The sequence below is a fragment of the Penicillium rubens genome (genome assembly GCF_028828025.1).
Source record: "Penicillium rubens strain IBT 27055 chromosome Unknown utg000002l_segment0_segment0, whole genome shotgun sequence".
Lineage (NCBI taxonomy): Eukaryota > Fungi > Ascomycota > Eurotiomycetes > Eurotiales > Aspergillaceae > Penicillium > Penicillium rubens.
The window spans coordinates 4,341,353-4,366,861 of record NW_026890600.1 but is presented as its reverse complement, the minus strand read 5'-3'; the positions used below and the strand labels follow the sequence as shown (position 1 = coordinate 4,366,861).

The window sequence follows — 25,509 nt, the reverse complement described above, 5'->3', positions numbered from 1 at the left end:
GTTGCCTTCAGAGCGTAGACCAAAATGTGGGGAAGCACATGGCCAGCCGAGATAAGGAACGATGAATCAGCCGGATTATATTATAATCCGATACCCCGGACCGGCATACCGCGGCAAGCCGGAAGTTTCCGCGGAAACCCGACAAGTTCCGCCTGTCACGTGGTCGTACCTTGAACCAACGTTCCAGTTCCCTGGATGCACATTGGTTCCTTGAGTTGCGCTTTGGTAGCATATTCGGAGGAGTTTTTTTCTAAACTACATATTAGCTAGACCAGGACTTTAGGACGCTCGTGTCCTGACTTGTTTCCCGATATGGCCAGACCTCTCGCCGATAAACACCCGCTTCAGCGGATGCCGAGCCCTTCACGGGGCTTGTCAGCCTTGGTTCATGTAAGTATTGTCCTTTCACTTATCATTTTTGTTCAGCACTGACGGATTGTTTTCCAGTTGGCCGGACTTTCGAGCTTTTTGTGGTCATTCAAATAGTATGGGTCCTCTACCAAACTAGACTTTGAGAGCTTGCTGACATTCTTGAAGCATGCACGAAAATCCTAACCATGCGTGAGCGCCCGTCTAATTTCGATGTTGGAAACAGCGCTAAACTTTATATTTGACAGTAATCAGGCATATGGCTGGCATTTTCAATACCTGACCGTGATTGGCCTGTCGTTGTCAACACTCACTTTTGCGGTTGCACTACTAGCGGATGTTACCTCGTCCCGGCGACTGTTCCTGGTCAAAAACATCCTGTCAACATGCAGTGCCCCCCTTTGAGGTCGTGATCAGTGTTTTGTACTGGGGTCTTCGCTTGGTAAGTAATTTGATGCTAAATTGACACATTTACCTAACCCAAGTACAGATTGATGAGCGTTTGGTGGTTCCCGAAGATCTCGTTATCCCCATGCATGCCGGTATGTCTGTAAAAGGTACATTTTAAGATACCCCTACTAACACAGTCGCAGACATCAGCTTCCACGCAACGCCGTCGGTGGTGATGTTGATTGACCTGCTGCTCCTATCCCCACCATGGACGATCACTGTACTTCCTGCATTCGGGCTGTCAGGTACTATTGCCTTCGGCTACTGGTTCTGGATCGAGCAATGCTTCTCGCAAAACGGATGGTTCGTACATGATTCAGCGCCTTTGACGCCACTCGCTAATTAGTTTAGGTACCCATATCCTATCTTCGAAGCACTGCCCACATCAGGTCGTGTTGGCCTATTTACTCTAAGTGCCGTTGTCATGGCACTAAGCACCGTTACTCTCAAGTGGCTCCATGGACGCGTCAATGGATTTGGTAGCCCCATGAAGCCGGAATCCCGCCCAGGTGATATCAAGCGAAAGAACGGTCTGTAAACAGATGGACCGGGATGATCGCAACAATACACCTTGCTCGGGATCAATTGGCCTTTGTGTCCTTTGCATGTGGAATGTGTGTTCGATCTTGAAGTAGCTACAAGAAGGAAAAATGGGCTTACTGCATTGATCATAAGCGTTTTGCTTGTCGTCCCTTTTCCGGGGTACATCTATCATTACTATGTACATTTACATCTCACAATATCGCAAATACAAACTACGACTATGACACCATCGAGAGCCAACTTAAACCATAGTCCAATAAGAAAATAGTTACGGGCATTCCAAAAACTTCTCAACATGATACATAAGCACGCTGCCAAGAGTTCCAGTGCGTGGGGTATGTTCGGCGCAGCGCTAATCAATTAGTCTTTTATGCCAGCGCTATTGCAAACCATGGTATACTGGATTGCCCCGAATTACAGTAGCAGGTTACTGGTGCGCTGCTGACGCAACTTAGCACAGAAAAATCAAGACTCTTCGAATGTGTGCGATGATCACCCCCACGCGGGGTCATCAAAGCCGTGCGCACCTTAACTGCGGGGCTTAGCGCGACTGAAACAAGTACCGGCCCGGGATTCTTCGAACCCGCTTACAATGTTTTATGACTGCGCGTTGATTGGCACGAATTCTTCGGGCCTACGGAGCAACCGACCACTAACGAGACCAATGCCGAGACAATCCTTTCACTATGCCGAGTCAGTACTCCAATCAACACATGAGGAGAAGGCCCATTATCCTAAGTGGATCCAAGAAGATACACGGTCAATGGCTGGACACCTTGAGGCGTTAACCGCACCACATTCGCCTAGCTTCGGACCAGACGATCAACCATTATAACGTCGGCCGACACCACCTATTTTGCTCTCGGCCGAGTGCACATAGTGGACAACTTGAAGTTAAGCAAAACCGAGGTCACTCGTGTTAATCTAAACTAGCGGGCCGTGGACTTGGCGAATACCTTATTGTAGGTACATGATGCGATTCATGCGGGAAAGCTTGGCTTGGTGGAGCCCGGGGTACCCCGGATGGAGCCCGTCGACGGCCTCAGATAATTTTCCCCGGATGCCCAGGCTCGGCTGCAATATCACAGGAAACTAAACTCCGGACTTCGAAACTCAACGTCAACCTAAATCAACTGCCGTTCAATGATTTTGGCTTGTTTCTTTCTGTTCGAACCTTCCAGTAGACGATCTCATGCCGATCATGCCTCAAATCATTCAAATCTATGCCGATCAACCTGGGGCCCCAACATTAAGATTCAAGCTAATGCCCCAATTCCTGCACGCGGGCGAAGACACGGGCCAGCGTGTAGCCGTCATACCATCATGCAGCTGGACCCTGTAAATCTCGCACTATCCGCCCAATGAAGTCGTCGGTGTTTTTACCCCTCCTTACATAGTGCTCGGTGGCTTTATTTCTCTGCTTTGGCCTTTCCCTTGTTGTTCTTAAGTAGCTCGCAGGTCGACGCAAAGCAGCTGCACATTTCGGAACATTCCCCCTGCCGATCTGCTCTTGCATAATGGTTGACTCCTTCGAGAAACGAACTGAATCCCGCTCTTCTGACCCCGAGAAGATTCTCGATTCCAAGGATCCGCTCGCTGCAGCTGGATTTGAGGACCCCGATGCAGGATTGAGTGACGAGGAAAAGGCAGAAATTGTGTGTTACCACTCAATGCGTTTAATATCACTCGAAGTCACAGTAACTAACCACAGCACAAACACCATAGGATCGCAGGCTACTGTGGAAACTCGATCTCCGTCTCGTGCCATGGCTCAGTCTACTTTATCTCGTGTCGTTCCTTGATCGGTAAGCCAAAAGAACAGCCGTGGAGTTGTCTGAGTTGTCTCCCGAGGAATATCAACTAATCTCGCCTGTCTAGGACGAACATCGGCAACGCAAAGATCGTCGGTCTTCAAACGGACCTGAACATGACCAATGCCCAGTACAATGCATGCCTGACTATATTCTTCGTCTCGTACTCGGTCTTCGAGCCCGCGACTAACATCCTGCTCAAGCGCTTGCGGCCGAGCATCTTTATCCCACTTATTATGATGGCATGGGTATGTAAAACATTCCCTTCCTCTCAGCCATCTTTTCTAATTGATTCCAGGGAATTTGCATGACCTGCATGGGCTTCGTAAAAAATTACAACGGACTAATGGCCGTCCGGTGGTTCCTAGGCCTAACCGAAGCCGGTCTCTTCCCCGGCGTGGGCTATTTCCTCTCATGCTGGTACAAGCGCTCAGAATTCGGCGTACGAATGGCGATTTTCTTCTCCGCGGCCGCGCTCGCAGGTTCCTTCGGTGGGCTGCTCGCGGCAGCGATTGCGAAGATGGACGGTATCGGGAACATGAGGGGCTGGGCATGGATTTTTATTCTGGAAGGTCTTCTCACGTTCCTCATTGGTGTTGCGTCGTTCTGGTGCGTTTATGACTTCCCCGACCAGGCGCGGTTCTTGTCGGATATCGATCGCAAGCGCGTTCTTAGACGACTCGCTATGGATCAGCAGTCCAGTGCTGAGCATGAGGAGTTTAAGATGGAGTATTTCTGGTCGAGTTTGAAGGATTGGAAGACTTATACTGGGGCTGTGATTTATATGGGTGCTTGTGGGTCGCTTTATGCGTTTTCGCTTTTCGTGCCTACTATTATCAGTGAACTAGTGAGTTGTGCACATCGCTGCGTTGGAGCTTGTGGAGCTAACATTGTTTTTCTCAGGGTAAATATTGAACCCTGGTGGTTGTGTTCGGTGTTATCGCGGCTGTTTACTAACTAGTTGCTTCTACAGGCTACAGCTCGATTCGTGCTCAGTTGCTGAGCGTACCGCCATATGCCGCTGCCGCCGTCTTGACGGTGGCGGTTGGCTTCATTGCAGACCGTACAAGACAGCGTGGTCTATGCAATATCGCCGTCTCCTTCCTTGGCATGGTAGGATTTGCTATGCTACTAGGCTGTAAATCTGCCGGCGCCCGCTACGCAGGATGCTTCCTCGGGGCCATGGGCATTTACCCAGCCATTTCGAACACGATTTCATGGACAAGTAACAACACCGAAGGTAATTTTCGCCCTTCTTGTCTTGTATGTATGACCACGGCCAAGACTAACCCTATTCCTGTCTAGGTGTTTACAAACGAGGTGTCTCCCTCGGGTTTATCATCGGCTGGGGAAATCTCAATGGCATTGTCGCATCCAACATCTACCGCGATGATGATAAGCCAAAATACTACCCCGGCCACGGAGTAGTTCTCAGCTACCTGGTTTTGTTCCTCTTTGGTGGATCCGTGGTGCAGTACCTCCTGCTGCGACGTGAGAATGCCAAGCGCAGACGCGGTGAACGCGACCACTGGATCGAAGGCTTGGAGCATAGCCAGATCGAGTTGTTGGGTGACAAAAGACCGGATTTCATTTACACGCTGTGAGTAGCGGTGGGATAGCCGGATGGGCGTGGAAGGGAGCGGAGCCAGATCGAGATATGAGTGGGAATATATGAACGTACATCATCAATCGTGATCTCAGTAGACGATTACAGGTTTATGTACGGCGTCTATCAAGATCTGCTCGTAGCCTCGTGCGAGACGTGTCGCAATTGCAGGATACTTCAAATACCATCTGATGCCTTCTCATACCGATTAACGATATCCTGTCCCTTCTTCGGGCCACGCACAACGTGTCGACTAGACCAGCTCAGTACCTCCCCAGTATCAGGCTCAATGCGGAACGCATATGCCGTGCGATACATATCATTGATACAGAGGTGGTTACCCCTGGCATTGAGGACGGTAGTCTTTGCGTCATTGCCAGAGGTCGAGACAGCAGGCGGCACAGGCGGCGCGACGTATTCTCCAGGATCCTTCTGCGCAGATGTGGACTCCGATTCTCCCGAGCCCGAATCGAAGTCGAAGTCGTGGAATAGATAGTCTGCTTCTTCCGGGCCTGGCGCGACCTTCACGAACCAGACGCTGACACGTCCGCCGTCGCTGCCCAGGCGCCAGATGTACTTCTTTGTCCAGCGTAGACCTGGTGGTAAGGCGCCTGTGCCGACATTGCTAGGTATTTCGCCTTCTTCGCAGTACAGCCAGTCGCGGTCGGTTGTGGTGGTGGGGGGTTGGGCGGTGAAGGTTGCGGTTCCGCGGAGCTCGCCGTTTAGGTCGAGGGGGTTGTCGCTTCGGAGGGTTCGGGTTAAGGACCAGCGAGTGTTGGTGAGGGAAGTTATTAGGGTTGAGAGGAGTTGGCGGGAGGGCATTTTTGGCATTGTTGGTATAAGGAGGGTTGTTGGAGAAGGGAAGGAATGCGGGGAGGAATAATAGGAGTTGTTATCCAATCATCTCTGGACATTCCAAGACTCCTGGACTAGATTTCTATGTTATATCGCTTGTATTTTCTTATTTGGCCTGTTTACCTATTCTATACATATTTACAATCTATTTACACGTAAGATTGTCGATACATACCTAGGTATACAAATAGGGTAGATCATCCTGGGTATCAACACCCCGGCATGACCTATAACGGACATACAATTTCCTTTTGGCTTCTGTGGCTTGGAACTTCACCATATTCGACTTAATTTGTTAGCCATGTGGCTAACATCTCTGCTGTATCACATGCTCATACACAATGACATACCTAGGTATTTGGTATGTTCTATATCGGGTTCTATGTCTCAGGGCGGATCTATAATATAAGACACGCCTTTTTTAGCGACCTGGTCGCAACATCGGACCAATCGGCATAAAATTGAATCCGGGGTCAAGGGTGTTTACAGAATAAGAGGTCACTGAATTTACGTAGTAAAGAATGGGGGCTATATGTACAACATATGTATAACAGCCTCTCCTCTCTACATGAGGTAATAATATAATATCAAGAAAGGGTTGTGTATGTTGTACTCCGTACTCGGTACAAGGATGTCTATAAATCTTACAATCTCCACTTAACAAAGACGTTGAAACGGCTTCATCGCCTCCAACCGTCTCGACTGCCGATCGTGGTGGACCCTTGTTTAATGAAGGACTGGGATGGGTTACAGGTTGAATCCTACATATTAGAATATAACTCTATAACTCAGTCCCCAGATCGTATATCGTACATCGTACATGTACGGAGTACAATATACATCCATAGATGTAACTCCTTGCATGGGAAAAGGATGATCTTCAGCCAAGGCGATAATCCCTTAAAAACGTGGGCCTTGGTCAATCATTTCTGCATCCAGCGATGTAACGAGATGAAAAGTTGGTCTTGAGGCTTGGAATTTAGGAAATCGAGATCTGGCAGGTGTCAAAATGCTGGAATGTTGAGATTTCCACGTCGATCCGCTTGCGGAGATTAAAAAGGCGCTCAGTGCTACAGTCAGGTACAGTACTACTGGGCAGTACTACGTTATAACGTTCTAAGGTAAATTAAAAGAAATTAAAATCGAATAGTCGAATCAAATATGTTGTAGTTGATTACTTTATAGGGCAAAAAGAAATAAAAAAGACGAAAAGCTGAATCCGGAATCGTTCGGCCCCGACTAGACCCAAAACCATCTTCGCCTCGTTTCTGGTCTTTTGGACTTGCTCTTCTTTCATTCATTGACCTATGCAAGTATGGACTGAGAGATCTCATTCAGACATCAAATCGAGCCCCAGGCACGGCTCTCACTTGCCCGACGTTCGCTAACCACCCTCATTACAACAAAACATCCAATCTCACCATGTCACTCACTACGCGCCTCCCATTCCTCTTCCTCGTCCTTATCGCCCTCACAATCTCAGCCCTAGCCGCCGACAGCATCCTCCCCACATCTGCCTCCAGTAAATTCCCGCAATGCGGTCTGACCTGCACCGCCCTGACAGGCGCGCAGACTTCCTGCGAATCAGGCGAGGCCTCAACCTGGACCTCGTGCTTCTGCCAGTCATCCCTGCTCACCGGCCTCAAATCGTCCGGTAGCGTCTGCTCCTCCTGCAGCGCCGCCGACCAAGCCACCCTCTCAACCTGGTACAATAACTACTGCAACTCCGGCGGCAAGGATACATCCGACACCGACACAGACACCGACACCACAACAACCGCGTCCTCAGCCGACGCAGCCTCTACATCTGATTCCAGCGCCAGCGCAAACTCGAATAATTCCGCCGCTGCCGCAGAGGAGAAGGAGTCATGGTACGTTTGATCCGAACACCGGAAATCAAACCCGCAACATCCGCATCAATAATCAAGTACCATCTAATCGCTAACAAACTCCCCAAATAGGTGGAGTTCCCACTACCGCTGGGTCATCATGCTCATCGTGCTGGTCATTGGATTCAGCATCATTGCCGTAGTGGGCGTATGGCTTAAGCGTCGCCACGACGCTAAACGCCCAAATTTCTACAATGGCGGTAGCAGCGGCTTGCTGAGCACGGCTTCTCCGCCCGCTCCGCCCGCTCCGCGCGATGCCGCCTGGGGCGCGCCGCCCCTCCCTGTCCAGACTACCGGCCTCGGTACTGACTCCCTGGCTAGTAGCTCGCGCTCTACAATGGCGAAGACGAGCACCCCTGTCCCCGGGGCTCGGACGCGATTGACGAAGATCGAGCAGGGCTCTGGGGATGTGGAGATTCGGCAGGTTTAGAGCTTGTTTTGGGTTGGGTTTCTTATGTTTCCTTTTTACATGTTTGCAAAATGTGCTAGTTCTATACCATACTACCCTGCTATGGTTGCATTTGTTGGTGTTTGGTACGGATAATGGGCTTCATGCTGTGTCTTTCTTCTTGTTGGTTTTTGGTCTCTCGTTTCAGGGGTTTCTTTCCTTTCTTTTCCTTTCCTTGTTCTGTCGGGCTTTTGGCCTGGGATATGGCGAGTGGATTTATGCTGACGACTGCGTCGATTCTCTTTTACGGTCATATTCGCCATCTTTCTTTTTCTTTTTCTTTTCTTTTTTAAAAAGCTGTCTGATCAAGTGACAGAGTACATAGTACAACGCATGCGAGCATTCCATGATTCTTTATAGTACACATATTTTGTAACACATCGTCTAGAACCCCCAGGGATGTACATCACGAGACGCTAATACTAACAATCTTAATATCAACTTCCGGTTTCTCCTTGTGCGTCCGCACATTCTCAATCTTATGCACAATATCCAAGCCCTGCACCGCACGCCCAAAAATAGTATGCTTATTATCCAGCCACGGCGTCTTCTCTGTGGTAATGAAGAACTGACTAGCATTCGTATTGGGTCCCGCGTTGGCCATCGACAGGGTATACGGTTTATCGTGCTTGAGAACGGAGAACTCGTCGGCGAATTCCCCGCCCCAGATGGACTCGCCACCAGTCCCGTCGCCTTGCGGGTCACCACCTTGAATCATGAATTTGCGGATTACACGGTGGAAGATCGTGTTATTGTAATACCCATTCCGGGCGTGTGTGACGAAGTTCTCCACCGCCTTTGGCGCAGCCGAGGGATACAGGCGGAGGTGGATATCGCCAAAGGTCGTGTGCAGGATTGCGGCAGTGCCGGTCTCAGCGGCTTTGGTAGCTGTCGTACCCGTGCCTGCCGCTGCCTGCGTTGGCTTCTCGTTTTGGACATCGCGGGTGGATTTCGAGATGTCTGTTTCGTTCGTGAACATGTAGAAGCGCACCTTGGCGAAGCCGGTAGAGAGGAGGATTGGGTCGCGTTCTTCGGCTTCCTGCAAGAGCGGGTTGCTACTTGCTGCCATTGAGACGGTTACGACGCCTTTGCGTTGCGGTTGTCCTTGGTACAAGCCAAGGTTGACGGATCGGAATGGCTCGTCTCGGCCGTAGATGCGGACTACCCGGTTTGTGTAGGTGTTAACACATTTCACGCCGTAAAGAGAGCCGTAGAGGAGAAAGTGGCCCGATTCGTCGAAACAAACGTTTACTTTGTTGCGTGTGGCTTCGTTTTCGAGTTCGCGCTCAACACTTAGGCGGCGCCCGAACTCTACTTCGTCAAGCTCGTATGGTGCTGTTCCGGCTTGCTGCATCTCCGTGATGGTGGTTATTGATTCGTCGTATGTGCGGTAAAGCTTCCCGGTTGCGAAGTCGAATACTCGGATTTGTCGGTCTGGGAAGGAAACCGTTGCGAAGTGTTCGCCGGACGGGGAGATTGTGATGGCTGTCGGGACGGATTTGGCTTTCTTAAATGCGAAGAGGTTTGTTGAGGATTTGAGCTCGAAGACATTGTTGGGTTTCTCGAAAGAGCCGTCTCCAGCTCTCCAGTACTCGATCATTCCTGATTCGTCGGCGGAGACGACGCAGTCGAAGGCGTTGTTGAATGCTAGTGAGACCACGGGGCTGCGGTGGATCGACTTCAAAGTGTGCAATGGCTGGGGATTTTCGCCACGTCCGTCAAATACCTGAATCGTATTACTCGACTCGTCCGTCGCGGCCAGCAGAGGCAGTGAGGCGCCGCGCGGGTGTACCCAGCAAACACATCGAGGCACGAAGTCCAGCGTATACATCGCCAAGAGATCTATTAATGTTAGTAAGTGCTGAACTACACGAGCCACATATTATGAGCCTACCAAATGTGATAACATCAAATATCTTCAGCGTCTTGTCCAGTCCCGCTGTCGCGAAACTGCGGCCGTCGGCGCTGACAGTTACGCCCCGAATCTCGCCTGGGTGAGCACGGAATTCCTTCACGAACTCGATGCCTTCCGCCATCTTCTTCCAGAACTTGACAAATCCATCGACGGAGGAAGTGATCACAAAGTCTGTGTAGGGTGCAACAGTCACAAATGACAATTGGTCCTTGTGCATAAGGGACTTGGAGTACCGCGCGGAGACTGGTAGCGCATTGATGTAGACTTTCTCAAAAGGAAGCTTGCGACGCTTCTTCTTAGGGGCAACCTCTGACGGCAATGCCGGTCCGAAATCATCGTCGGAGGAATCATCACCTAGCAATCGCAGAGAGTCAGTATCTATTACGTTCCGTTCGAGGGAGCGGTCTGGGCGGTATCCATGATGCAGGGGACTCACTGTTCTCGGCCTCGACAGCAGAGTGACGCCGCTTGCTCACTGGAGCCTGAGCGAGTTCACCGGAGTCAGCCATTGTGGATATTGACAGGAACAGGGTCAATTCCAGCGAAAGGGATCGTCACGACTAAAAGGAAACGTCGAGACACATCGCGGGCGGTGATGAAGTGCAGCCAATCACAAGCTCGGACCAATCGTGCGGCAACTTTTCTCCTTTCCCACCCCACTGTTGACAGGAGAAGTTGATTCAACCTTTCCAGCAAGACATTTGATCTTTGGTCGATTGCCTTATTCAGCTGGTTATCATGGTATGCTATTCCCAAGTCGACCCCCAAGGGCGTGGAAAATATGTGTGTGCACTGGCTCATCTCTACCCCTCCTAGGCATCTTTCGGCAATCCCACACAGATCTTTGGTGACGATGTCACTGAAGAGAAGGGCGAGAATGCCCGTCTCTCCGCCTTTGTCGGTGCTATCGCCGTCGGAGACCTCGTTAAGAGTACCCTTGGCCCCAAGGGAATGGACAAGATCCTACAATCTGCGTACGTGGGGAGTTATCGATAATCCTATGTGCTGATATGACCCCGGGAATACTGACATGCTTGCTCTTGCAGATCAACGGGAGAGATCCTGGTGACGAACGACGGTGCTACGATTCTTAAGTCCATCGCTTTGGATAACGCTGCGGCTAAGGTTTTGGTCAACATCTCCAAGGTTCAGGACGATGAGGTGGGTGATGGAACCACATCGGTCACCGTTTTGGCCGCCGAGCTGCTACGTGAGGCCGAACAGCTTGTCGCCAAGAAGATTCACCCCCAGACTATCATCGAGGGTTTCCGGATAGCTAGCAAGGCTGCCCTCACCGCTCTTGAGGCTACGGCGGTCGACCGCAGCCAGGACCCTGAGGCTTTCCGCAAGGACTTGCACGCTATTGCCCGCACAACACTCAGCTCGAAAGTTTTGTCGCAAGACCGGGACCAATTTGCCAAGTTAGCTTGCGAGGCCGTTCTGCGTCTCAAGGGATCCACCGACCTTTCTCACATCCAGGTTATCAAGAAGGCCGGTGGAAAGCTGAGCGATTCATACCTCGATGAGGGTTTCATTATGGACAAGAAGGTCGGCGTCAACCAGCCCAAGCGGTTGGAGAACGCCAAGATCCTGGTTGCCAACACAGCCATGGACACAGATAAGGTCAAGATTTTCGGTGCACGAGTCAAGGTCGAGTCGACCGGCAAGCTTGCTGAGTTGGAGAAGGCAGAGCGTGAGAAGATGCGCCAAAAGGTCGAGCGTATCAAGGCTCACGGTATTAACTGCTTCGTCAACCGTCAGCTCATCTACAACTGGCCCGAGCAGCTGTTCACTGAGGCTGGTATCATGTCCATCGAACACGCCGATTTCGACGGCATCGAGCGCCTGGCCCTCGTTACTGGCGGTGAGATCGCCTCCACCTTCGAGCACCCCGACCAGGTCAAGCTGGGTGGGTGTGATCTGATCGAGGAAGTGATCATTGGCGAGGACACCCTGATCAAGTTCTCCGGTGTGGCCGCTGGTCAGGCCTGCACCATTGTGCTGCGCGGTGCCACCGAGCAGCTCCTCGATGAGGCCGAGCGTTCCCTCCACGATGCTCTGGCCGTCCTCTCTCAGACTGTCAAGGATCCCCGTGTGACACTTGGCGGTGGCTCCGCCGAGATGGTGATGTCCAAGGCCGTGGAGCAGGCCGCTCAGAACACGACCGGCAAGAAGCAGCTTGCTGTCGACGCGTTCTCTCGCGCTTTGAAGCAGTTGCCTACCATCCTCGCCGACAACGCCGGTCTGGACTCCAGCGATCTGGTGACTCGCCTGCGCTCGGCCATCAACAACGGTATGACCAGCTCCGGTCTTGACCTGTTGACGCCCGGTGGTGGTATTGCGGATATGCGTGAGCTTGGTGTGGTGGAGGCTTATAAGTTGAAGAGGGCGGTGGTTTCTTCTGCTTCAGAGGCAGCCGAGGTATGTATTTCACTGTTTTTTATTCTCGATGTTCAATTTGGGAACATACGCTGACTTTCTTTTAGCTTCTCCTGCGGGTGGACAACATCATCCGTGCGGCTCCCCGCCAACGCAACCGGATGTAATGGACACGATTGTGATGACATGGATGAATTCATCTCTGTACTCTTTCTATGAAGGGACTAAAAATGTGCAATAGAAGTTCAACTAAGTACATGATCTATCCATCTAGCCTTTCGTGTAGTCTACCGAGTAGATATACCGTGCAGTATGAGCTACGCCCTGTGGCATCGGTCACCCCAGATATGGCCTATAGCCTCGAAGTCATTGTATAGTCCTCCCTCTCCCATGAGTCATGCCCAGGTAAATGTACTGTGTGCACATAGTCTTCTTCTTCTGGGTTAGACCCTCAGGCAAAAGGATCGGATGCCGAGACCGGCTGCTTTAGACCGTATAACTCACCGACATAACTCGCATAGCAGAACTTGACTCTGTGAATGCATTTGCCGGTTTTTCCAATCATGTACCTGAACGTAATAGGGATTCCGCAACATATGTTTAACACAAAGCCAAGTGGGAGAGTCCTTGATACCTGAAGGATCAGGCACCAATTTGTCCAAAAGCGGAAGACTTAAAGCGGTCGCTGTCTGAGTTTGAAAAGCTTAGCGTAGCCAAGGCCAGGGCCAAGGCAGCACCATAGATGTATGCGAGGGATGTAGTTTTTGATTGATATTCTGTCTTACAGTAATCCATTCTCGTCCATCGAAGCAGATGTACCATCCGCTAATACTCGTACTTCATAAGTTCTTAGAATTTGACAGGACGATCACATTCCCAGCCCGTGGATCATAAGTGGGCAACAGACCAGATCGGCATTGTCTGGACAATTTATGCTGTACTTTGCAGGTATCTTCGATAAAGTCATACTAAGACCGATGCAATTATCAAGGGGTGTCTCAGCGTTAAGCCCAGTGTTTCATTTCCCTTCTGCAGGGCTGGATTTGCCGCCAGGAACTGAGTCTAACCGTCATCGTTTTATTTTTAGGGGCAGTAGACCAATAATTCAGCAATAGTCCTATACTCCCCCATTGTAAAAGGGGAAGAACAATATGTAGACTCAATATTACAGGAAATACAGAATAGTAGTACTAAGAACGTTAATGCGGTGAAATAGCCCAACATTCTTAGACGGAGACAGCCCACTGTACCAGGGACTGTAACCCCCCCGGTACTGTTGCCGGTTACCCCCAGACCCCGTCATCTTTTCTTAACCTTTTTACTTTTCTCCCCAAACTTCTATTCCTGCAATCCAACTCCCCTTATGCCGCTGGCCCTTACGCTCGTTTGAGATTCCACACATGATTTTGTCCAAGTGGCTGGCCACTCTGCTGGGCGGCGCGTTCGCCGTCCAGGGTGCTCTCGCTATCGAGTTGAACATCGACGATGAGAGTACGTCCCCCTCACCTTTGATCGCATCCATTGTCTAATTCAGTGCGTCTCTCAGATTCCCTCAAAAGCGCGGCCAAAACGGTCGCCACCACCATGATGGAATACTACGACGCTCGCGAGTCCAAAGACATCCCCGGTAAATTCGATGGCACTTGGTGGGAGGGCGGTTCCATGTTCATGACCCTTATTCTGTACTGGTACGTCACCGGTGATAGCCAGTTCAACGACGCCATTCAGGAAGGAATGTACTTCCAGAAGGGCGACGACAATTTCTTCCCCAGCAACTACAGTCAGTACCTAGGCAACGACGATCAAGTCTTTTGGGGTCTCGCTGCTATCACCGCCGCGGAATTCAACTTCCCCGAACGAGAGGGTGAACCCTCCTGGGTATCCCTCGCACAGGGAGTCTTCAACACCCAGTACCCCCGCTGGGACACGAGCAGCTGCCACGGTGGTATGCGCTGGCAGATTTGGCCGTACCAGGACGGATACCTCACGAAGAACGCGATTTCAAACGGAGGACTCTTACAACTTTCGGCCCGTCTCGCCCTCTACACCGGAAATAAGACATATGCAGACTGGGCCGAGCGCATTTGGGATTGGAGCGCTACGACCCCGCTGCTCAAGCAGAAGAACTGGAACATTGCCGATACCACGACTTGCGGCACGCAGTGCACGGATCACGGCGATTTCCAGTGGACCTACAACTATGCCACCTATATCAGTGGCGCTGCTTACATGCACAACTATGTATGTTCTTCTGCTATGCTGCGCAGCGATCGATACTAACCTCGGACTAGACTAATGGCACTGAAACGAAATGGAAGGAAGGTGTTGAGGGTCTCATCAAGACCTCCCAACAGTTCTACCCGACCACCGGATTCAATGGAGCTGGCGGCCAAATTCTATCGGATATCACCTGCGAAGGCAGCGGTAATTGCGACCGGAACCAGATTACCTTCAAGGCCTATTTCACCAACTGGCTTGGAATGCTGACTACCATCGTCCCCGGCACTTATGACCTGATCTACCCTCAGCTGAAAACCTCGGCCCAGGCTGCTGCAAAGCAATGCTCGGGTGGTGATGATGGCAAGCATTGTGGTATTCGCTGGTACAAGCAAGCCTCTTGGGACGGGACCAAAGGTCTGGAGCAACAGATGGCTGTACTGGGTGTCCTGGCCGCCAATCTGATTCCCTTCTCGGGCAAGGCGCCATTGACTGCATCATCGGGTGGAACCTCCAAGAGCAACCCGAACGCTGGCACCAATTCCTCGGACAGTAATGTCCCCATATTGAACAGCATCGGTACCGGTGACCGTGCAGGTGCAGGCATCTTGACCGTCATCTTCGTCAGCGGCTGGGCTGTTGCCGTGACCTGGATGATCCGCGGCGGTTAAGGTCATCTTCCGTTTAATATCTACCTCTTATCTTTCTTTGGATCATACATGATCCCCCTTTTTCTTTTGTTCTATATTCCCTTTCTCTCCACATGCTTCTGTGGCCACATCCTTCTACACCTGTATCTATTTTGCTTTTTCTTTTCCCTTTCTCTCTCTTTTTCCCCCTCCCCTTCACTAGCACTTCCGTGCACTGCACAAGGACGGGGTTGCGGCGTTCGATGTGCTGTTTTGATCTACATAGTTTGTTGTAAAAGATCCTTGGTGATAATGGATTGATTCTTTCTTCATGTGCCCTTATAAAAGTAGTGTGTTGTCTCGCCCTTGATTGGTCTTCACCCCGACGCCAGGGTGCCTGACCCACCGGAAAATGCTGGGGATCAATCTTCGTACGGAGTACGGAGTAATCGTTCGAAGGTCCACAGTAGAGGACTCGTTCAAAATGATCAATCCACCTTACCAGAGAACACACGTCCGAGGATGACTATGACTGTATATAAAATTGACAAAGCATATAACATACATATGCAGTTTCATAAGGTGTCTATTAACGAATGTCCGAGAGTATCCATATATTAAGGGGGATAAGGGATAAGACACTCTCGAAGGTTCTCCAGGGCTTATTGTTCTAGGCTATGCTGGATTCAGTGTAGATCGAAGGCGTGCGTGGCTAAAGTACCCGTACCTCGCTGTTACAGCCGTGGAGGCGGGAAAAGACTCGTCACAGCCTGTAATGTACACGTGTAATACACACAATCTCTCTGCCTACAACAATTGTGCTCATCTCCTTTCATCTCAATGTTTCTGCCATCCTGTCATTCTCATCATCTCTTGATTGTGCATTCATTATTAGACTGAATTTCCCACCGTTTTTCATTTCCAGCATTTGTGGGTTGGGGGATGATCCGCTACCCGGATTCTCAACTCGCTCCACAATATCTTCTCCGTTTCAACATCGGCCCATGAGACGCCCTCCGCTACCTCCTTCGTTCCCTCGATTGTTCACCTACGACTCAACCTTCGTGCTGACAGCTCCACAATGCGGTGGCGGCTGCCGGGCGTCCATTCGACACTCCCCGCCAGTGTCGCACTCCTCCTTCTCCCAACTCTGGTCGCTCCGCTGCAGCAATCAGAAGCCCATGACTCTATTTCTCGTGTCTCCGTGCCACTAGCACAGGAGTCATCAAATAATGCGGCCCCAGTGGCCGCACCACCCATCGTGAAACCCAACGATGCGAGCGCCCTTGCTACTCTGGCTCTGGCAGGCTCCGGCCGTGCCGTTCGAGCCCCTCCTGTCCAAGCCAGCAGCACCTCTGCGGGCTTGGCTTCGCAGCTTCACGCGCGGTCCTTGCAGGACTGGGAGGTTGAGGATTTTGTGCTGCTGGCGACCGTCGATGGAACAATTCACGCCCGTGATCGCAAGACCGGGGCTGCTCGTTGGGCCCTGGAGGTCCCGAGCAGTCCTCTGGTTGAGAGTATCTACCACCGAGCGAATCGTTCCAGTTTTGACGATACAGCCCCCGAAGACGACTTTTTGTGGATTGTCGAACCGAGCCAAGATGGCAGCCTTTATATCTACAGCCCCGCCCCAGACGCCGGCTTGCAAAAGCTCGGCTTAACCGTGAAGCAGCTCGTCGATGAAACCCCGTATTCCGGTACCGAGCCCGCCGTGACCTATACCGCCCGAAAAGAAACTACGTTGTACACCATTGACGCCCGAACTGGCAGCATTTTGAGGGTGTTCAGTTCCCGTGGTCCAATTACCGCTGCGCCTGAATGTCGGAAGGTGAATGGAGAAGACCTGGACCCCGATGAGTGTGAATCGACGTCTGGCACTTTGGTTCTTGGTCGGGTTGAATATGCCGTCGCCATACAAAACACTGAGACGGGAGATCCAATTTGCACCTTGAAGTACTCCGAGTGGGCACCGAACAACCGTGATATGGACCTGCAGAGTCAGTACTATAGGACAATGGATGAAAGCCACATTTACAGTATGCATGATGGCGTTGTGCTGGGATTCGATCACTCGCGCATGGATCGGCCTCGCTATACCCAGCGCTTTTCATCTCCTGTGGCGAGAGTCTTTGATGTGGTTCGTCCCGCCAACAGAGACGGACCAGGTGTCTCGACCCCCCTGGTCCTGCTCTCACAACCTCTTCAGCCACCGGATCCGGATTATGGATCTCTTGACGATGAAAGAGATATGCGTGTATTCATCGATTGCACCGAGGCAGGGGGCTGGTATGCCTTTTCAGAGGAAACCTATCCCCTGGCTACAGGCCGTGCTCCCATGGCTCAATGCTATGACAAAGACTTCTTCCGCCATGGGCAAGCACTGATGAGTCTGACTGCGCGTCAACAGCGGAATGCGTTAGCCGGTGTTCACTCTCTCACTGGCCCTCGTACCATCCGTCCACATATTCCTAGAATCGCTGGGTCGTCCACTTCTGAACTCTCCAATGACACACCACGAGATATTATTCGCAGTCCTTCTGAGCTGGCTTTGCCTCCCGCCTTACGAAATAGCGCCATCATTCGCAAGAGCTGGGACAATGCTTTGGATATCGTCGTGACGTTGATTTTACTGTTCATCTGCACCTTCATTTACTTCAACTCGCATCACCTTCGAGATCTGGCCAAGCAGAAATTGGACATCAAGAACATCATCAACTCCAATGATAAGCCTTCTCTCTCGACCCCTTCCACTCCCGTCGTCGGTGCTCCGGATATCAAACGATCATCTACACCAACCCAACAACTTCCTAATGTCACTGTGAACTTAGATTTGGATGATACATCACCAGAGGGAGGATCAACCCCCCGTGCCTCGCAAGACACTCCAAATTCTACCCCGCGGGTGCAAATTCGTGAACCGTCACGTGGGCCTGATGACGAGGACGCCGATGAACCTGGAAAGCCAAAGAAAAAGCCTCGCGCTCGTGGATCTCGAGGAGGGAAGTCACACCGCCGCCGTAAGAAGCCTGGTAGTGAGGGCGATAGCCCCGAGGGAGCCGATCAGGGCGTGGAGCAGGCCAATAACCTGCCCCCCAGGCTCGACTCGAGGCCGATACCCAGATGGTCCGGACGGTTTCGAACGAGATTATTGAGATGGATGGCGTTGTTCGCATCGGCAGGCTCCAGGTCTTCACTGATGTTGTGCTGGGACATGGCAGCCATGGAACTGTGGTTTACCGCGGTTCGTTTGATGGGAGAGACGTTGCGGTCAAGCGTATGTTGATGGAATTCTACGACATTGCATCCCATGAGGTGGGGCTATTACAGGAAAGTGATGACCATCATAACGTGATCCGATACTTTTGCCGTGAGCAAGCCACCGGGTTCTTGTATATTGGCCTCGAGCTTTGTCCAGCATCTCTTCAGGATGTCATTGAGCGCCCTGATAGCTACCCCGAGCTTGTCCAGACCGGCTTAGACATGCCCGACGTGCTACGGCAGATCACACAGGGTGTCCGTTACTTGCACTCTTTGAAGATCGTCCATCGTGATTTGAAGCCGCAGAACATTCTCGTGGCTATGCCGCGTGGCCGTACTGTTTCGCGGGCATTGCGACTCCTTATCTCGGATTTTGGCCTGTGCAAGAAACTCGAAGACAATCAAAGCTCGTTCCGGGCAACCACTGCCCACGCCGCTGGAACTTCCGGCTGGCGTGCCCCTGAGCTCCTGGTGGATGATGACGGTCCTATGTCCCTCGCATCCCAGCACACAGAGTCCTCGGAGCCCGCTGTGGTGGACCCACAGACAAACCGCCGCGCCACCAGGGCCATTGACATCTTCTCACTGGGTTGTGTGTTCTACTATGTCTTGACCCGAGGCAGCCACCCATTCGACAAGAATGGTAAGTTCATGCGGGAGGCAAACATCGTCAAGGGCCAATTCGATTTGGAGGAATTGAACCGTCTGGGCGACTACGCTTTCGAGGCGGATGATCTCATCCGCTCCATGTTGTCTCTAGACCCTCGCCAGCGGTAAGAATCTCTCTTTGCAGAAAGCCACTTGCCACTTAACTTACTGACATGAATTTCTAGTCCTGACGCAAGCGCTGTATTGATGCACCCATTCTTCTGGCCCCCATCAGACCGTCTCACCTTCCTCTGCGATGTATCTGACCACTTCGAGTTTGAGCCCCGCGATCCTCCCTCGGACGCACTGCTTTGCCTGGAATCAGTAGCCAGGCGGGTAATGGGTCCTGAAATGGATTTCCTTCGGTCATTGCCGCGAGACTTCAAAGACAATCTTGGCAAGCAGCGCAAGTATACCGGGTCGCGGATGTTGGATCTTTTGAGGGCTCTCCGTAACAAGCGCAATCACTACAACGATATGCCTGACCACCTTAAGGATAATATTGGCGGCCTGCCCGAAGGGTACCTCAATTTCTGGACATACAGATTCCCGAGCTTGTTGATGAGCTGCCATGCGGTCGTTGTTGAGCTGGACTTGACTCGCAATGATCGCTTCCGGAGGTATTTTGTGCCTCCAGAATAGATTTGTGTCCGGGAGATCTCTAGAAATTATATATGAACATACTTGAACAATTTGTCGTGTCTGTACACTCTTTAGCAATGGGCGATATGCATGATGTAGTGCGTCCGCATTGTATGGAATTGCCCAGGAACCCGTAACTTTAGAATATCAGTCAGGAAGAAGATCTAAACAGCAGTATGAATGACTCTTTTCTTCTAAGGTTGTTCTCACTTAAATTGGCCTGTAGATGTGGCAGATCAGTAAGTGGATCGCGGACGTGACTACTTCGCGCCAGTTCCGCGTTCTGATTTCCCTCCACGTCTTTTTTTTTTCTTCCCACCCACTCACCCTGCACCATTCCACTTGGTGTTTGGCACCTTGTCTCTTTGAGAGGTCATGTGTGTTTGATGAAACCGTTTCTCTTAAATCTTGCTCCCTACCATTAGTTACCCCTCCCCTCCAGCTCTACCGGTTTTTACTAGCGACTACCGTCGCCTCAACTTCCTTCCCCCACGCGCCATCGCTCCAATTAATACCATCACCTGCATGTATATCTACTGCCTACTGCATTATCTGACGCAATGGTATTTCTCCGACTTTCAATTAAAGTGTTCCCGCGGGAGCAGCTGAGCTCGAGCTCGAGCTCCAGCTGGGGCCGGACCTTACTCGGCACGCGAAAGACTACCAACGATGACTCCAGCCAAGGATCTGCAGTCTCAACGACATTGAAGAAACCTGGTGTTTTCTTGCTTGTTCTGGAACACCCCGAAGAGGTTTCGCTTGGCGGACTGGCGGGCATGATCCAGGAACATTGGGCCAAGCTGCACCCAGAGCTGGAGTAAGTGTTCATATACGTATCCGATCTGTCGAACTCCAATTGCTAACTTCGTTGGTTGATAGACCCCTTGCGATTAAGAAAATCCTCGATGATACGAAGGAGGATCTCGATCTTTATCCCGACCTGACCGTTGCTGATGTCTGGGTTGACTATGGAAAAGCTCGCACCGATGGCCTTGACCAGCGTGGCTCCGTTCGCGTTATTCAAAGGCCTACCACGGCTGCCCCGGAGCGATTCCCTTCTGTCGACCAGGATTGGGATGCTGCTATTGTTGCCTACGAGCGCAAGCGTGCCATGAAGGATAAAAAGGAGGCGATGGAGGCACAGTTCCCTGCTATCCAGGAAGAAGATGAGGACGGTAGTGTCGAATCGCCGCGTACTCACTCTCGATCTCTGTCTCAATCTCACATCCAATGGGGACTTTCGCCTGCATCGCCTCGGCGTACCAATAATGACTCTCATGCCTCAGCTCGGTCACCAGTTGAGCACCGCCATCGTGATTTACCTCTTTCTTCTGTTGAAATTCCTAATCCCGTTATCACTTCCCCACCAGCGAAGTCAATGGGCCCTACAATTGCTGGCACGCCGCCTCCCAGGCGCGAGAGCGAGGAGCTCGGAGAGTCTCCATCACCAGCCGAGCGACGAGCGTCCAGTGCCAGATCTCAACCCACACCTACATCTGCAGCTGCTGGGTCACCGGAACCGCAGCCTAAGTCGCCAAATCTCGCAAAGCGACCCATTGCGAGGAGTACAGCTAAGCGGACAATTACCCAAATGCCTGACGATGCTGAATCCCCACCTATTCCGTCTGCGCCCAATGCCCACCAACAGACGCAGTCCACTGAGGAGGCTACTGCTAGCTCAAGTCACATTGAAGCAGAGTCTGCTCCGCGGCGTATCGTGAAACTACCATTCAAGCCTGGCATGGCTAACGGAGTCAACGGACAAGGACATCTGGCGGCAGTGGCTAAGAGTGTATCCAAGCCTCCGCAGAAAGAGCAAGCGGAACCGGTTACCGGGGTCTCCAGTGACGGGTCCAGCGAAGAGGAGAGTGAAGGGGAGAGCGATATTGAGGATGATAAGGTTGAAGCGGAGAACAAGAACGCCGAGCAGGACAAAAGAGAAGCAGAAGATCAGGCTGGTTCTGACGACTCTGACGACTCTGACGACTCTGACGACTCTGGCGACTCTGAATCTGATTCCGAGTCCGACGCCAGCGAAGAAAATGGTCCCAAGGATGAGCCCATCACTCCTCGCGTTGATCACTCTGTTCCGATTACTGAGGATTTGATTGACCCAGACAGCGATGTTCAGATGGAAGAGCCTGTGGTAACTAGGAGCTCGAAGACCTCGGATCAGTCGGATCTCTCGATCTCGAAAACCGACGGTACAACTCTTGAGGCTCGATCTCGCAAGCGGAAGCAGGCCCCCGAAGAGTCCATATCGGTCAAAGAAGCTCGCCAAGGGCAGGCCCATCCCTCGACTCGCCCATCGACCCCTCCTCGGTCTGTGCCTGCGGTTGTTCTGCCCTCCGAGCAGGCTCGTCAGTCGATGTTGAAGTCGCCAGCTGCCCAAACGAGCCCACTACACAGACGGGCCCGTGCGCCTTCTTTCTCGAGCCCAGCTCGACAAGCCAGCGTCCGGGAGGAGAACGAAGCGCCTCCTAAGCCTCATCCATTTGGAATTGGGCTGGGCATTACACAGAGCCCTCCTAGCAAGCAGCCTGTCAGGTTGGATCTGTCGCAAGAATCTGACGCAACATCCACCCAGAATTCTTTTGGCGAGTCACTTTCCCCAAGTAGCAACGTGCCTGTTACCAATTCTTTTACTTCTGTTAATAAACAGACTCCTGTGATTGACAGAACGAAAAAGCTGCACTCCGCCATCCGTGGCAAGGATTCTCCAGCAACGGAGAGGCGATCCGTCTCTTTCGCCGAGGGAGAGAGCCTTGCTTCTAGCTTGGATGCCGCCCCACGCTCTACTCCGCGCAATACTGCGATTGCCAAACCTGCCCCTACCACCAACGCTACCCAGGGGACACCTTCGAGCGCAACCTCACAAAAGGCCACGCCGAAGAACAAGTCCGCTGTCAAACCTACCCCAGGAACACCCTCAACCTCCACTTCTAGGAAAGCCACGCCTAAGACCCAGGTCAATACCCAAACACCCAAATCTACTTCCCAACGTACCCAGGCACCACCATCCAGTAGTGATATGATCTACCCGCCCGGCTTTGATATCGACCAGTTGACTCAGCAAATTGAGACCGAAAAGAAGGGGAAAGGGCAGGCTAAGACGGACGAGAAAGTACAAAAGGAAAAGGAAAGCGCGGAGAGGACAGAGATCGAGCGCAAGCTTCGGGAAACCCATGACAACCCCCAGCTTGGCCTTGTTTTAACTGAGATGCATACTCTCTTGCAGAGGTTGGCCAACTCCAGGCTCGAAACGGCCAAGCGAAAGCAGTACCGCGCCCGGCTTGAGATCTTGCGTGAGCACCTGAAAGCCTGTGAACAGGGGCTGGAAGCGCAAACGCCCACATCTTGGCAAGCTATGGACGAGAAAGTACAAAAGGGGAAGGAAAGCGCGGAGAGGACAGAGATCGAGCGCAAGCTTCGGGAAACCCATAACAACCCCCAGCTTAGTCTCGTTTTAACTGAGATGCATAATCTCTTACAGAAGTTGGCCAATTCCAAGCTCGAAATGGCCAAGCGGAAGAAGCACCGCGCCCGGCTTGACATCTTGCGTGAGGACCTAAAAGCCTATGAACAGAGGCTGGAAGCGCAAAAGTCCACACCTCGGCAACCTGTCGCAAAAAAGCCAAATATGACCCTCAAGGACATGCTGAGCAGCCAAAAGCAGGAAATGGCTGCTAAGCTGCGACCTGAGCGTAAGTCTGCCCCGGCACCCCGCAGTGATGTGTACGAAGTGCCCAGCTCCGGCGAATCCGAGTCTGCGTCCGACTCCAGCAGTGACGAAGATAGCGAGAGTGACAGTGAGGCGGGCGACATTATGCCTGACGGCCAGTCAGTCAAACTCCCCAAGCCCCGGCCCAACTAAGATGCACGTTTTGCTTTTTAAGATATCCTTTTTTATTTGCATGCATACAATGTCTTGCTTTGTTAGCCCTGTCAACATCGAAATAGCCCTGTACAGTGTTTTTACCAGTGTATGTATGACATTGGACCAATGCTGAACCAGAAATGCAATTTTCATTTCAAACGTGGATGAACCCAGTTGGTATCAAAGACACCTAACTCCGGAATTGGAATGCTGAACATTATATTTGTATTTCTATACAAGGTAAAGTCCACGGGTGTATATGTTGACCTACTACCTGAGCCGTTGGGTTGGGTCTTTGGGCGATAGTAACCGGCCTTAATTTCCGGCTCGGCCATGTGTTCTGGAAACCCATAGGACAAACTCAAGGGGCATTAATGGAAATTATATAACTTTTGGCCACTCGGATACGGGATGATTCTATCTGGCATCATCTTGATGTTAATTTGCCATTGCTCCAAACTTGGCATGGCCCAATCTTCCACAATTGGACGGCTATACGTTGACAGCATTAACTGTCGGTCGATCAACCCCCTTGAGACCCATTCGAACTGTTATTTTGCGTTGGTGATCGACCACTACTCCCAACCATGACGGCCACAATGCCCAGGTAAGTATCGCCACGGCACAGAGCCAGCCTCATCTAATGCACCGTAGCACGGCATACACGCCGCACCCAAGCAAAATGATGAAGGCAGCGCAGTGGATGGGTACACGCAATGTCGAAGTAGGAGTCGTACCCAAGCCTCAGATCACAGACCCGGGCGACGTCATCGTCCAAATAACCCACTGCACGATCTCCGGCTCCGACATCCACCTATACGAGGGCCAACTCAAAGACGCAATGGAAAAAGGCGACATTCTCGGCCAAGAAGCCATCGGCATGATAGAAGAAGTCGGCCCGGATGTCAAATCCCTCAAAGTAGGCGACCGGGTCATCATCCTACCCGTCATCTCATGCGGTACCTGCCAGTATTGCCAACGACAGCAGTATTCGCTCTGCGACAACACGAACCCATCCAAGGAGATGGAAGCCGCGTATGGCCACCGACTCGGCGGGAAGCTGGGCTACAGCCGGCTCTGCGGCGGGTATCCAGGTAACCAGGCGGAATACTGTCGCGTACCGCATGCGGACTTATCTTGTGTCAAGGCGCCGGAGTATATCGATGCGAGGAAATTACTGGGTTTGGCGAATGTTGTGACTACCGCTTGGCATGCGCTGGAGTTGGCTGAGGTGCAGGAGGGGGATGTGTTGGGTGTTTGGGGTTGTGGGCCTATTGGTCTCGCCACGCAGCGACTTGCGAAGATGCGTGGGGCCAAGAAGGTCTTTGCCATCGATAAGGATCCTCAGCGACTGCGGATTGCGGAGGACTTTGGCATGACTCCTGTTGATGTGGATAGTCATCCCGATGTGGCTGAGTATATTCTGTCGGTTCAGGACCATGGCCTTGATCGGTCCATTGAGGCTAGCGGGTACCGTTGCGTGGGGAAACAGGAGTATCCGGCTATGCAGGCGATTGGACTTGAGAAGGATAGTAGTGACACATTGGCGGCGATCATCAAGGCAACCCGTAAGGGTGGGAATGTGGCATTGGTTGGGGATTTCTTCTTCACGACGCGTGATTTCCCGATTGGGCCGTTGATGCAGAAAGCGCTGACAGTCCGCGGGGGTCAAACGTGGCCCCAAAGGGTAGGTCGGGTTCTTTTTGTTTTTCCTTTTTTGGAATTGATAGCTTACCAGATGCAGTATTTTCCATTTTTAATGGATCTGGCGGTGCAAGGTAAAATCGATACGTCATGGATGTTCACTTACGTGGACGAATTCGAGAACATCGCGGAGATGTACAAGAAGTTTTCGCTGCATGAGGTCCCAGGGAAACTGAAAGTGTGTTTAGTGACAGCTTATGGACGCAGTCAACAGATGCAGGGCTATAGCGACTTGCCAGTCACGGAGGTTGGAGTCTGACTTTGAGTCA

General features: G+C 51.7%; 10 protein-coding genes across 10 annotated transcripts; 8 read left to right on the top strand and 2 right to left on the bottom strand.

Moving 5' to 3' along the window:
- Window positions 1-312: 312 nt before the first annotated feature.
- Window positions 313-1,357, top strand: N7525_004142 (uncharacterized protein; the record flags this gene model as incomplete). Its single annotated transcript, XM_061212932.1, has 7 exons — window positions 313-390; window positions 448-473; window positions 538-561; window positions 618-735; window positions 860-911; window positions 963-1,122; window positions 1,171-1,357. 7 exons carry the CDS (start codon window positions 313-315, stop codon window positions 1,355-1,357), a joined length of 645 nt encoding a protein of 214 aa, XP_061069953.1.
- A 1,522-nt stretch (window positions 1,358-2,879) lies between these two features.
- N7525_004141 (uncharacterized protein) lies at window positions 2,880-4,777 on the top strand (the record flags this gene model as incomplete). Its single annotated transcript, XM_061212931.1, has 6 exons — window positions 2,880-3,017; window positions 3,088-3,167; window positions 3,241-3,421; window positions 3,472-4,012; window positions 4,147-4,413; window positions 4,479-4,777. The coding sequence occupies 6 exons, from the start codon at window positions 2,880-2,882 to the stop codon at window positions 4,775-4,777; spliced, it is 1,506 nt and encodes a 501-aa protein (XP_061069952.1).
- Window positions 4,778-4,956: 179 nt separating this feature from the next.
- N7525_004140 (uncharacterized protein) lies at window positions 4,957-5,601 on the bottom strand (the record flags this gene model as incomplete). The annotated part of the gene is made up of 1 exon (XM_002566091.1): window positions 4,957-5,601. One exon carries the CDS (start codon window positions 5,599-5,601, stop codon window positions 4,957-4,959), a length of 645 nt encoding a protein of 214 aa, XP_002566137.1.
- Window positions 5,602-7,056: 1,455 nt separating this feature from the next.
- On the top strand, window positions 7,057-7,953 carry N7525_004139 (uncharacterized protein; the record flags this gene model as incomplete). Its single annotated transcript, XM_002566092.1, has 2 exons — window positions 7,057-7,505; window positions 7,596-7,953. The coding sequence occupies 2 exons, from the start codon at window positions 7,057-7,059 to the stop codon at window positions 7,951-7,953; spliced, it is 807 nt and encodes a 268-aa protein (XP_002566138.1).
- Window positions 7,954-8,377: 424 nt separating this feature from the next.
- On the bottom strand, window positions 8,378-10,395 carry N7525_004138 (WD40 repeat domain-containing peptidylprolyl isomerase; the record flags this gene model as incomplete). The annotated part of the gene is made up of 3 exons (XM_002566093.1): window positions 8,378-9,813; window positions 9,866-10,240; window positions 10,323-10,395. The coding sequence occupies 3 exons, from the start codon at window positions 10,393-10,395 to the stop codon at window positions 8,378-8,380; spliced, it is 1,884 nt and encodes a 627-aa protein (XP_002566139.1).
- A 159-nt stretch (window positions 10,396-10,554) lies between these two features.
- Window positions 10,555-12,538, top strand: N7525_004137 (chaperonin-containing T-complex subunit CCT2). Its single transcript, XM_002566094.2, has 4 exons — window positions 10,555-10,627; window positions 10,703-10,860; window positions 10,933-12,307; window positions 12,373-12,538. Exons 1-4 carry the CDS (start codon window positions 10,625-10,627, stop codon window positions 12,430-12,432), a joined length of 1,596 nt encoding a protein of 531 aa, XP_002566140.1. The 5' UTR covers window positions 10,555-10,624; the 3' UTR covers window positions 12,433-12,538.
- Window positions 12,539-13,665: 1,127 nt separating this feature from the next.
- On the top strand, window positions 13,666-15,153 carry N7525_004136 (glycoside hydrolase family 76 protein; the record flags this gene model as incomplete). The annotated part of the gene is made up of 3 exons (XM_061212930.1): window positions 13,666-13,756; window positions 13,812-14,506; window positions 14,557-15,153. 3 exons carry the CDS (start codon window positions 13,666-13,668, stop codon window positions 15,151-15,153), a joined length of 1,383 nt encoding a protein of 460 aa, XP_061069951.1.
- Window positions 15,154-16,192: 1,039 nt separating this feature from the next.
- On the top strand, window positions 16,193-19,659 carry ireA (bifunctional endoribonuclease/protein kinase IRE1; the record flags this gene model as incomplete). The annotated part of the gene is made up of 3 exons (XM_061212929.1): window positions 16,193-18,234; window positions 18,291-19,142; window positions 19,203-19,659. The coding sequence occupies 3 exons, from the start codon at window positions 16,193-16,195 to the stop codon at window positions 19,657-19,659; spliced, it is 3,351 nt and encodes a 1,116-aa protein (XP_061069950.1).
- A 560-nt stretch (window positions 19,660-20,219) lies between these two features.
- Window positions 20,220-23,533, top strand: N7525_004134 (uncharacterized protein; the record flags this gene model as incomplete). Its single annotated transcript, XM_002566097.2, has 2 exons — window positions 20,220-20,476; window positions 20,539-23,533. 2 exons carry the CDS (start codon window positions 20,220-20,222, stop codon window positions 23,531-23,533), a joined length of 3,252 nt encoding a protein of 1,083 aa, XP_002566143.2.
- A 590-nt stretch (window positions 23,534-24,123) lies between these two features.
- Window positions 24,124-25,499, top strand: N7525_004133 (putative formaldehyde dehydrogenase; the record flags this gene model as incomplete). The annotated part of the gene is made up of 3 exons (XM_061212928.1): window positions 24,124-24,143; window positions 24,191-25,223; window positions 25,281-25,499. The coding sequence occupies 3 exons, from the start codon at window positions 24,124-24,126 to the stop codon at window positions 25,497-25,499; spliced, it is 1,272 nt and encodes a 423-aa protein (XP_061069949.1).
- Between the last annotated feature and the right edge of the window lie 10 nt (window positions 25,500-25,509).

Excerpts from the sequence above, each read along its gene's own strand:
- N7525_004137 (XM_002566094.2), top strand. Across the intron at positions 10,861-10,932 it reads GACAAGATCCTACAATCTGC|ATCAACGGGAGAGATCCTGG; the intron begins GTACGTGGGGAG and ends TTGCTCTTGCAG. Across the intron at positions 12,308-12,372 it reads CTGCTTCAGAGGCAGCCGAG|CTTCTCCTGCGGGTGGACAA; the intron begins GTATGTATTTCA and ends ACTTTCTTTTAG.